Here is a 12,310-nt window from a genome sequence, read left to right on the forward strand (position 1 = left end):
TTGAGAGAGATTTCAAAGCCTGACCATGCACAAGTTAAAGTAGATGGTTCTACTGCGTTGAATATCCCAGTGTCTTTTTCATCCTGGAACCTGTGTTAATAATGATGCAGAAAAAGATAGATCAAACAGATGTTAGTACTGAAATATGGTTGTTAAAGCAAGTTGTACATTTTAACAGCATGCAAAGGTTTTTGTTTCATTGGCTTGGCTTAAAATGGATGTCTTTTTAAGGCTTATAATTTGTGTAGCAGTTACCTTTTGTGACTGATGATTTTATTGCCTTTAGGTTCCTGTAACGGTAATCAGTTCCTCAAGTTCTGGCATTCCGGGGAGCTAGAGGAAGGCTAATACTTATAGACAGCAGGAGGCTTGTGCATATACATAGCACTCAATCTTAACAAGCAGAGCTGCAGTGTAAATGATGGGGAAGGTACAGAGCAGCAGCCTCAGAGACAGTTGGTGGATTTTACAGGGTGGGCCATTTATATGGATACACCTTAATAAAATGGGAATGGTTGGTGATATTAATTTCCTGTTTGTGGCACATTAGTATATGTGAGGGGGGAAACTTTTCAAGATGGGTGGTGACCATGGCGGCCATTTTGAAGTCGGCCATTTTGAATCCAACTTTTGTTTTTTCAATAGGAAGAGGGTCATGTGACACATCAAACTTATTGGGAATTTCACAAGAAAAACAATGGTGTGCTTGGTTTTAACGTAACTTTATTCTTTCATGAGTTATTTACAAGTTTCTTACCACTTACAAAATGTGTTCAATGTGCTGCCCATTGTGTTGGATTGTCAATGCAATCCTCTTCTCCCACTCTTCACACACTGATAGCAACACCGCAGGAGAAATGCTAGCACAGGCTTCCAGTATCCGTAGTTTCAGGTGCTGCACATCTCGTATCTTCACAGCATAGACGATTGCCTTCAGATGATACGAGATGTGCAGCACCTGAAACTACGGATACTGGAAGCCTGTGCTAGCATTTCTCCTGCTGTGTTGCTATCAGTGTGTGAAGAGTGGGAGAGGAGGGTTGCATTGACAATCCAACACAATGGGCAGCACATTGAACACATTTTATAAGTGGCCAGAAACTTGTAAATAACTGATGAAAGAATAAAGTTACGTTAAAACCAAGCACACCATTGTTTTTCTTGTGAAATTCCCAATAAGTTTGATGTGTCACATGACCCTCTTCCTATTGAAAAAACAAAAGTTGGATTCAAAATGGCCGACTTCAAAATGGCCGCCATGGTCACCACCCATCTTGAAAAGTTTCCCCCCTCACATATACTAATGTGCCACAAACAGGAAGTTAATATCACCAACCATTCCCATTTTATTAAGGTGTATCCATATAAATGGCCCACCCTGTAGACTACTTATCACTTCTACAAGATAATTCTGCAGTCACTAAGCACAGTTGTGCATTACTTGAGTACAACTTAAAGCACCCATTGAAATAGTGTATAGAAAAGTAAAAGGAGATGGATGACTTTGCTTATTTCACAATATTGTGGCCATTTAATTGGTACATACTTGTCATTTCACATATATAAATGATGCTCTCTAGCAGTAAAGCAGATCAAATGTATAGGTTTTCATATATTCTTCAATTTGTTTTTGTTTTTAGGGATTGGTGACAATTCAGAAGTTTAGAATTCAACCATTAAAGCAGAACTCACTTCCGAAACATCAAGGTTACTAAGATAAATATGGATCACCCAGCACACACCAAAACTGCTAAAAGGAGAAATGCTATAGACAAAAACAGCATTCCAACTACAGTATATATCACAAAACAAGCATGCAATATGGGGGGCTGTACTCTTTAATATAGCGCTGATTAGCGAGTTAGATCAAAGCATAGCATTGTGGATGTGCGATCCAGTTCTGTTCTTTACCACCAATTATGTGAATCTTTCTTCTTTATTACTGGTATCAGCACTCCTCCCATTCGGCACAGGTGGTCTTAATCACATTGGTCTGCATATAGTGGTCATTGACCTGGAGCTTCTGATAGTAATGGACATGTTGTGTTAGACAACTGTTCATATGGTGCAGTACCACGTGGTGGCCTTTGTTTTTGTGGCGCTGCGCTGGTGGGTTGGTGGGACCCAGTGCCATGGGTGGCATAATCAGACAGCAGAGGTGCTGTTTGACCCCTGGGTCCCGCCACCTACTAGGGCAGCGCCGCCTCGTCACCGCATGGTCGCTGCGCCTTTTTCAGAGTAGGTCCCACTCAAAGAGGCGACCTTGGCGTGGTGAGTGGGCTTAAGCCTTTTGATCAAAATGTACACTAATGCCTCTTGTATAGCATGCAATATGGGGGGCTGTACTCTTTAATATAGCGCTAATTAGCGAGTTAGATCAAAGCATAGCATTGTGGATGTGCGATCCAGTTCTGTTCTTTACCCCCAGACAATTATGTGAATCTTTCTTCTTTATTACTGGTATCAGCACTCCTCCCATTCGGCACAGGTGGTCTTAATCACATTGGTCTGCATATAGTGGTCATTGACCTGGAGCTTCTGATAGTAATGGACATGTTGTGTTAGACAACTGTTCATATGGTGCAGTACCGCGTGGTGGCCTTTGTTTTTGTGGCGCTGCGCTGGTGGGTTGGTGGGACCCAGTGCCATGGGTGGCATAATCAGACAGCAGAGGTGCTGTTTGACCCCTGGGTCCCGCCACCTACTAGGGCAGCGCCGCCTCGTCACCGCATGGTTGCTGCGCCTTTTTCAGAGTAGGTCCCACTCAAAGAGGCGACCTTGGTGTGGTGAGTGGGCTTAAGCCTTTTGATCAAAATGTACACTAATGCCTCTTGTATAGCATGCAATATGGGGGGCTGTATTCTTTAATATAGCGCTGATTAGCGAGTTAGATCAAAGCATAGCATTGTGGATGTGCGATCCAGTTCTGTTCTTTACCCCCAGACAAAACAAGCATGAGGCCAACCATTTGTGAAGCTGTAAAAAACATAAAGTCAAATATGTTTCTGCTTTTCAAAACATATAGCAATAAATACAATGCTCAGAAAAAAGAAGTAAATTCCAAACAACTATGGGCAAGCACCACATGCACCGAGATGTCAAACCTTCTGCTTATTCAAATCTTGTGCTGCCAGCAGGAGACTCTTTAAAGACTCCATATGTGAAACAATCCTTTTCTGAGCATCTTGAAAACTCTTCTGTGTTGAATTCAGTGATCGTAACAGCTGCTTGCTTTGATTCGGTGAAAGATCCTGGGCATGTTCTGATATAAAGAACTGAACATCAAATGCTGTGGCCTCTAGGTCTACCCTTTTTTCTGAAACATCATTGCTGAGATTCTGTAGGTGAAACCATAGCAAAACATACAAAATGATTCTTAGAAAAACACATGAAAGACTAGATTACTATGGAACTGTGCATAAAAAACTGCAAACAATGTATCAAAATTTTGTGAAATTTCAGAAGAAAGACTAAGTAAGATGAATCAAGGTGTCAAATATGATCAAGAGAAATGGGAGGCCCCCAGATATAAATTAATAAAGGGTCTGAATACTTATGTCCATTTGAAATTTTAGACGTTTTTTATTTTTTATAAATTAGTAAAAATTTCTGATTTGAGTTATTGAGTGCAGATTGAAGGTGTAAACCTAAATTGTTTTTTATTTTATCATAAGGCCGCAACATAACAAAATGTGAAAAAAGTAAAGGGGCCTGAAGACTTATATGCAATATATATATATATATATATATATATATATAATATATTTTTTATTTTTATATATATATCACTGCTTGACAAAGGTTCCATTGTGTGGACCGAAACGTTGCGTTGGTGAAATAAAGTCACAATTCTTTTTACTTGAGGAAGTGCCGTGGATTACTTTTTTTGTATCCTGGGGATCGGATCGCTCCAATAAACCGCTGGCACCCAACTTCTACTTGACTCGCTGTGCTGCTCACAAGCCTGGAATTGTTTATATATACTGTATATATATATATATATATATATATATACAGTACAGACCAAAAGTTTGGACACACCTTCTCATTCAAAGAGTTTTCTTTATTTTCATGACTATGAAGGCATCAAAACTATGAATTAACACATGTGGAATTATATACATAACAAACAAGTGTGAAACAACTGAAAATATGTCATATTCTAGGTTCTTCAAAGTAGCCACCTTTTGCTTTGATTACTGCTTTGCACACTCTTGGCATTCTCTTGATGAGCTTCAAGAGGTAGTCCCCTGAAATGGTCTTCCAACAGTCTTGAAGGAGTTCCCAGAGATGCTTAGCACTTGTTGGCCCTTTTGCCTTCACTCTGCGGTCCAGCTCACCCCAAACCATCTCGATTGGGTTCAGGTCCGGTGACTGTGGAGGCCAGGTCATCTGGCGCAGCACCCCATCACTCTCCTTCATGGTCAAATAGCCCTTACTTACAAAGTTTTCCCAATTTTTCGGCTGACTGACTGACCTTCATTTCTTAAAGTAATGATGGACACTCGTTTTTCTTTACTTAGCTGCTTTTTTCTTGCCATAATACAAATTCTAACAGTCTATTCAGTAGGACTGTCAGCTGTGTATCCACCTGACTTCTCCTCAACGCAACTGATGGTCCCAACTCCATTTATAAGGCAAGAAATCCCACTTATTAAACCTGACAGGGCACACCTGTGAAGTGAAAACCATTTCAGGGGACTACCTCTTGAAGCTCATCAAGAGAATGCCAAGAGTGTGCAAAGCAGTAATCAAAGCAAAAGGTGGCTACTTTGAAGAACCTAGAATATGACATATTTTCAGTTGTTTCACACTTGTTTGTTATGTATATAATCCCACATGTGTTTATTCATAGTTTTCATGCCTTCAGTGTGAATCTACAATTTTCATAGTCATGAAAATAAAGAAAACTCTTTGATTGAAAAGGTGAGTCCAAACTTTTGGTCTGTACTGTATATATATATATATATATATATATATATATATATATATATCCATTTATTTGTATGGCCAGCATGCAATAATACATTTCCCCTGCAGGGAAAAAGTGTGACCAGCCAAAGATCAAAATGGGCTGTAGTGATGAGAAAACCCCTCAAGTCGAAATTACATTGTGCACAACTATAATTGCTTATAAAGGACTAATGTGAGAAAATATAGCCCTAGTAGTCCTACTCATATAAAAGAAGATAAATGAATAACATTACATTCAAAGACTGCATGGTTTGTTTTACAACATCCACATCATCACTGCTGACTGAAAAGTCCAATGTCTCATTACTGGAGGTTATCCAATCCGCCAAGACTTGTAGTCGGCTAAGTAAATCTCGATGGGTTTCTGCTAACTTTCCCTGGAATAAGAATGGGAAAATTACTTATTAAAAACATAAACTACTGTTTATAATAAAAAAAATAAACTGTTGCTTAAAAACAAATTAATGCACTTTATGGGTCAAGCAGCACAAACAGCATTAATGGGTAAGTGTCACCAAATGTCATGTAATCTGCATGGAGTATGCTGTAGCTGACTGATATATCCAGGAAAAGATCCGGTATAAGGGCTCATTCAGACTACCATAGTGTTTTGCGGTCCACAAATTGCAGACAAGAATAGGACTTGTCCCAATCTTTCTTGCGGGGCAAAATTTTGCAACAGATGGGGACCCATATACACGGTCGTCTGAATGAGCTCTCACCTGTATTTTTATTTATCTAAATTGATGCACAATCTGGGCGTTGAAGTTAAGAAGGCAGGCCTATCAGTGACTGCAGCTCTCTACACTACTCACAAAAAGTTAAGGATATTTGGCTTGTGTGTGAAATTTCAGCATGAACCTAAAATGCACTTTAACCTTTACAGGTGAAGTTACTGTGACCTTCTCTAACTTTTGAATGTACATGTCCAAATGCTCAATTTTTCAGTACTTTTTGCACAACTTGCTGTTCTCTAACAAGGAGCTTAACGGCAAAATTCACAACAGGTGTTTGATCCATGAATCATCCAATAACTTTCCTGGTTCAATTAAAATGTATATTTAAACAGTCATCCTCATGATGCTGTTCACATTTTGACATCATGATCAATAGTACCTCGCCATTGCAAGGCTTTAAGCAGGATGTTCTCAGATGGAAGTGGCCACTGAGCTTAGAGTGTCATCAGCAGGTTGCAACAGAGATACAGACAGACTGGAAGAGTCACAGAATGGCATAGACGTGGACATCCTTTGGACACATCCCACACTAATGACCGCTTCACTGTGAACAATGCCCTAGGAACCGGATGATGAATGCCACACAACTCCAGACACATTTAAGGGAGGTGAGAGGCACCCAAGTTTCATGTCAGACCATTCGAAAATGTTTACATCAGCGTGATCTGCATGCTAGACAACCTGCAAGGGTACCTGACCACACCACCAGGCACAAGTGTCTTCGTCTTGAGCATTTGCGCTGGACGAGGAACCAGTGGGCCTCAGTGCTGTTCACTGATGAAAGTCGATTCACACTGAGCAGAAATGATGGCTGCCAACGATGTTGGAGATGTCAAGGAGAGTGCTATGCATCAGCCACTGTTGTCACCAGACGAGCCTTTGGTGGTGGTGTTATAGTGTGGCAGGTGTGTCTAGTCAATACAGAGCTGCCCTACACTTTTTTAATGGTACAGTAACAATCCCATACTACTTACATAGAAACATAAAATGTGTCGGCAGATAAGGACCATTTGGCCCATCTAGTCTGCCCAATATACTGAATACTATGTATAGCCCTTGGCCCTATCTTATATGAAGGATGGCCTTATTCCTATCCCATGCATGCTTAAACTCCTTCACTGTATTTGCAGCTACCACTTCTGCAGTCATGTGTTGCTCTGATCACCGCCGCCCGGAGGGCGGTGATCGGAACACGGTGCCTGCTCAAATCATTGAGCAGGAACCACGGCTAAATGCGCAGGGGGGGGGGGCGATCGCCGCAAACCGCAGGTCAATTCAGACCTGCGGTTTGCGGCTTTTTATTGTGCGGGCGGCGGTAGTCGGCGGTGCCATCGGGTCCCCATGGGGCTGTGGGGGGGACCCGATGGCATGGAAGGCAGCGCGATGCCTAAGGAAGGCATCGCGCTGCCTTCCAGTGAAGAGCCTGTGAGATCCAGCCCCCTGGATCTCACAGGCCGGAAGCTGTATGAGTAATACACACAGTATTACTCATACAGCCAATGCATTCCAATACAGAAGTATTGGAATACATTGTAAAAGATTAGACCCCCAAAAGTTCAAGTCCCAAAGTGGGACAAAAAATAAAGTGAAAAAAAAAGTTAAAAAAAAAAAGTTTTTTCCCCAAAAAATTAAGTTTCAAGTAAAAATAAACTAAAACGTCATTTTCCCCAAATAAAGTAAAAAACTAATTGGTAAAAAATAGGGGGAAAAAAAGTATACATATTAGGTATCGCCGCATCCGTATCAACAGGCTCTATAAACATATCACATGACCTAACCCCTCAGATGAACACCGTAAAAAATAAAAAATAAAAGCTGTGCTAAATAAAAAAAAAATTGTCACCTTACATCACAAAAAGTACAACAGCAAGCGATCAAAAAGGAGTTTGCCCACCAAAATAGTACCAATCTAACCGTCACCTCATCCCGCAAAAAATGAGCCCCTACCTGAGACAATCGGCCAAAAAATAAAAAAAACTATGGCTCAGAATATGGAGACACTAAAACATCATTTTTTTTGTTTTAAAAAAGCTGTTATTGTGTAAAACTTACATAAATAAAAAAAAAGTATACATATTTGGTATCGCCGCGTTCGTATCGACTGGCTCTATGAAAATATCACATGACCTAACCCCTCAGATGAACACCGTAAAAAATTTAACATAAAAACTGTGCTAAATAAACCATTTTTTGTCACCTTACATCACAAAAAGTGTAATAGCAAGCGATCAAAAAGTCACACGCACCCCAAAATAGTGTCAATAAAACCGTCATCTCATTCCGCAAAAATTATTATGGCTCTCAGACTATGGAAACACTAAAACATGATTTTTTTTTGCTTCAAAAATGAATTCATTGTGTAAAACTTACATAAATAAAAAAAGTATACATATTAGGTATTGCCGCATCCGTGACAACCTGGTCTATAAAAATATCACATGATCAAACCTGTCAGATGAATGTTCTAAATAACAAAAAATAAAAACGGTGCCAAAACAGCTATTTCTTGTTATCTTGCCTCACAAAAAGTGTAATATAGAGCAACCAAAAATCATATGTACCCTAAACTAGTACCAACAATACTGCCACCATATCCCGTAGTTTCTAAAATGGGGCCATTTTTTTGGAGTTTCTACTCTAGGGTTGCATCAGGGGGGTTTCAAATGGGACATGGTGTCAAAAAAAACAGTCCAGCAAAATCTGCCTTCCAAAAACCGTATGGCATTCCTTTCCTTCTGCCCCCTGCCGTGTGCCCGTACAGTAGTTTACGACCACATATGGGGTGTTTCTGTAAACTACAGAATCAGGGCCATAAATATTGAGTTTGGGTTGGCTGTTAACCCTTGTTTTGTAACTGGGAAAAATTATTAAAATGGAAAATCTGCCAAAAAAGTGAAATTTTGAAATTGTATCTCTATTTTCCATTAATTATTGTGGAACACCTAAAGGGTTAATAAAGTTTCTAAAATCAGTTTTGAATACCTTGAGGGGTGTAGTTTATAGAATGGGGTCATTTTTGGGTGGTTTCTATTATGTAAGCCTCGCAAAGTGACTTCAGACCTGAACTGGTCCCTAAAAATTGGGTTTTTGAAAATTTCTGAAAAATTTCAAGATTTGCTCTAAACTTCTAAGCCTTGTAACATCCCCAAAAAATAAAATATCATTCCCAAAATGATCCAAACATGAAGTAGACATATGGGGAATGTAAAGTAATAACTATTTTTGGAGGTATTACTATGTATTATAGAAGTAGAGAAATTGAAACTTGGAAATTTGCAAATATTTCCCAATTTTTGGTAAATTTTGTATTTTTGCAAAAAAAAAATATTTTTTGACCCAATTTTAGCAGTGTCATGAAGTACAATATGTGACGAAAAAACTATCTCAGAACGGCCTGGGTAAGTAAAAGCGTTTTAAAGTTATCAGCACTTAAAGTGACACTGGTCAGATTTGCAAAAAATGGCCAAGTCCTTAAGGTGAAATAGGCCTGAGTCCTTAAGGGGTTAAACATTCTCTCCTCTTTTACCGTGTTGATTCCCTTTATGTATTTAAAAGTTTCTATCATATTCCCTCTGTCTCGTCTTTCCTCCAAGCTATACAAGACCATGGTCTGAATATACTCCATTGACTACAACCCTCTGTTGTCTGTCCCTCAGCCACTGCCTAATCCATTCAACAATATGGGAGTCCAAGCACAAAGACTGCAATTTATTGATAAGCCTTCTATGTGGGACAGTATCAAAAGCCTTACTTGGGGGGAGTCCGTGCAAGGTACCCACCGGGATAACCATCATTGGGGCGGGGGAGGGGCTGGTTTGGGATGGGGAATAAGATGATCTGCATTGACAGTGGGAGGTCTGAGCAAAAGCAATGTGAAATTTGGTGGGGAACTCGGTTATTCCCCGAAATGGAACAGACCTAAGATGAGTCCTGTCCCTGACTAATCTCAGGGACAGGACTCATCTCAGGTTAATTTGCATATGTATCAAATCGTTTTTTTTACACAATAAAAGCACACAGAGCTATGGGGACTGGGTATTGCGAATGTCTAGCGGCCATCTAGCAACCCATGTCCTCAGCTCTATGCACAAAATCCTGGTGACAGGTTCCCTTTAAGACCTTTCGTGGAAGGGTTCCCATCTTATGTGAGGGACACAATGAATATCCTGAAACGCCTGTATGGGATTCAGTGTGAGGTGGGCACCTGGCTGGCAAGCCTGGATGTTGAAGCTTTATAAAGCTCCATCCCTTACGACAAAGGGTGCCAAGCAGGGGCGTACACAGAAATCATTGGGCCCCATAGCAAGAATTTAAATTGGGCCCCCATGCCCGTTCCTAGTCCCTCCCACTATGCACCCTGGCTCCTCTCACTACCCTCCCTACCTTCTCCCCTGCCCCACCTCATGCAGCAGTATTTTGATCTACAAAATGGCAGTACTCACACTGGAACCCAACAAACCCATTATAGTGAATGGGATCTGGTAGGTTCTGGCGGTGTTCAGCATATATTGACAAGAATCTGGGGCATTACATGATATAATACCACCGAACTTTCCTGCTGTCCAGCATGGCACATGCATATGAGAAAAGTTTGATGAAGTGAGTGCCCCCCATCCTCTGTGTCATGCAGGACAGCTGGGAGACCCTGACATTACTTGCTATCCTGCATGGCACATGTGCAGAGACATGAGTCTCTGGGAAAGCTGAGTGAACCCCTCCCCCCTGCCTTTCCATGTTCTTATCTGCATCCATGCCTTGCAGGATAGCAGGAAATCTGAGTGACATTACATGATGTAATAGCACCCAGCTTTTCTGCTGTCCTGCATGGCACATGTGGAGAGACATGAGAATAGTCTGAGAAAGCTGATTAGCATAACTCCCACCTACCCTCATATCTTCTCATGCCTCTGCACTTGTGTCATGCAGAACATCAGGAAAGCTGAGTCACATTACATATGGTAGTGGCAACCAGCTTTCCTCCTGTTCTGAAATGGCTTATGTGCAGAGGAATAGCCTGGGAAAGCTGAGTGCCCCCCCCCCCCCCACACACACACACACATACACCTCTGCACTGTCCTCACCTACTAGTGGTCACTTACTTCATTACTGGTGGGGTTGTGTAACAGGCGGGAGGGGGAGCTAGCAGGTGGGAGGCGGGGCTAGGAGGCGGGGCTAGCAGACGGGAGACAGTTAGGAAGATAGACAGGAGCGGGGACTCTCCTCCACTGCGGGCCCCCATTCCTCAAGGGCCCCATAGCAGTTGCGTGGTCTGCCTATATGGTAGGTACGCCACTGGTGCCAAGCCACACGGTTCTTCTTTCAACAAAGGGGGGAACATTCCTTATGGAACTAATCATGTTCATTTTAACATGGAATGTGTTCATTTTTGCAGGCCAAATCTTCCACCAGCTCAGGGGTGTGGCAATGGGGAGCCCATGTGCCCCGACTTATGCCAACCTGTTCATGGGCTGGTGGGAAAATTAGGTCATTTTTTGGATGCCATGGAACGGTTTACATCATCGATAATACTATGGATAAGGTTTATCAATGACGTATTCATTCTCTGGAGAGGGCAGGAGGCCGAATTCCATCAATTTGTAGCCAAATTGAATGAGAATCAACTTGGATTAGACTTCACTTCCACAATAGAGGCCAAACAACTATCATTCCTGGATCTCTCAATTACACTAAACAACTCTGGGAGAATAGTGACAAATGTTTTTAGAAAATCCACGGCGACCAATAACCTCCTTAAATGGGACAGTGGCCACCCTATAGCCCTTAAAAAGGGCATACCCAAAGGGCAGTACCTGAGAGCCATGAGAAACTGCTCAGAATTGCCTGATTTCAAGGTGGTAGCCCGTGTCCTGCAAATTCGTTTTCAAAATCGTGGCTACCCGCAGAAAATGTTAAAAAGCGCATACCAACATGCATTGTGTAGCAATCGCGAGCAACTTCTGTGTCCGAAACCGAGAATGGAAGATAAAGTCTGTAGAATTATTGGCACCTATGATAGATCCCATCAAGAAATTAGGGAGATAATTTCATCATATTGGGGCATCCTAAAGTCTGATCTGGATATTAGACCAATACTTTCGGAATACCCCTTTATCACTTACTGGCGAAGCCACAACATACGGGACCATTTAGTCCACAGTCTGTACCAAGCCCCAAAACCAGCTGAATCGTGGCTTAGGCTACTTTCACACCTGCGTTCGGTGCGGATCCGTTTTGTATCTGCACAGACGGATCCGCACCGATAATGCAAACTCTTGTATCCGTTCAGAACGGATCCGTTTGCATTATTCTTAAAAAAAAAAAAAGTCTAAGTCAAAACGGATCCGTCCTGACTTACACTGAAAGTCAATGGGGGACCGATCCGCTTTCAGTTGCACCATATTGTGTCAATGAAAACGGATCTGTCCCCATTGACTTACATTGTAAGTCAGGACGGATCCGTTTGGTTCCGCATCGTCAGGCGGACACCAAAACGCTGCAAGCAGCATTTGGTGTCCGCCTCCAGAGCGGAATGGAGGCGGAACGGAGACCAAACTGATGCATTCTGAATGGATCCTTATCCATTCAGAATGCATTAAGTC

The 12,310-nt window shown here is 41.6% G+C and overlaps 1 protein-coding gene across 16 annotated transcripts in view; it reads right to left on the reverse strand.

The window, feature by feature from the left end:
* DST (dystonin) overlaps window positions 1-12,310 on the reverse strand; it is a 572,762-nt gene that overhangs the window by 162,757 nt on the left and 397,695 nt on the right. For 12 of the 16 annotated variants that reach the window (XM_040428593.1, XM_040428583.1, XM_040428579.1 and 9 more), the window contains 2 exons: window positions 5,208-5,351; window positions 3,105-3,338 (listed from right to left, as the gene is read on the reverse strand). The exons of the other annotated variants lie outside the window; for them this stretch is intronic. In XM_040428593.1, coding sequence (XP_040284527.1) covers window positions 3,105-3,338; window positions 5,208-5,351 — 378 coding nt within the window. The remainder of the gene's footprint in view (window positions 1-3,104; window positions 3,339-5,207; window positions 5,352-12,310) is intronic. 16 annotated transcript variants of the gene reach the window in all.

The sequence above is a fragment of the Bufo bufo genome, chromosome 4, assembly GCF_905171765.1.
Source record: "Bufo bufo chromosome 4, aBufBuf1.1, whole genome shotgun sequence".
In the NCBI taxonomy this organism is placed as follows: domain Eukaryota; kingdom Metazoa; phylum Chordata; class Amphibia; order Anura; family Bufonidae; genus Bufo; species Bufo bufo.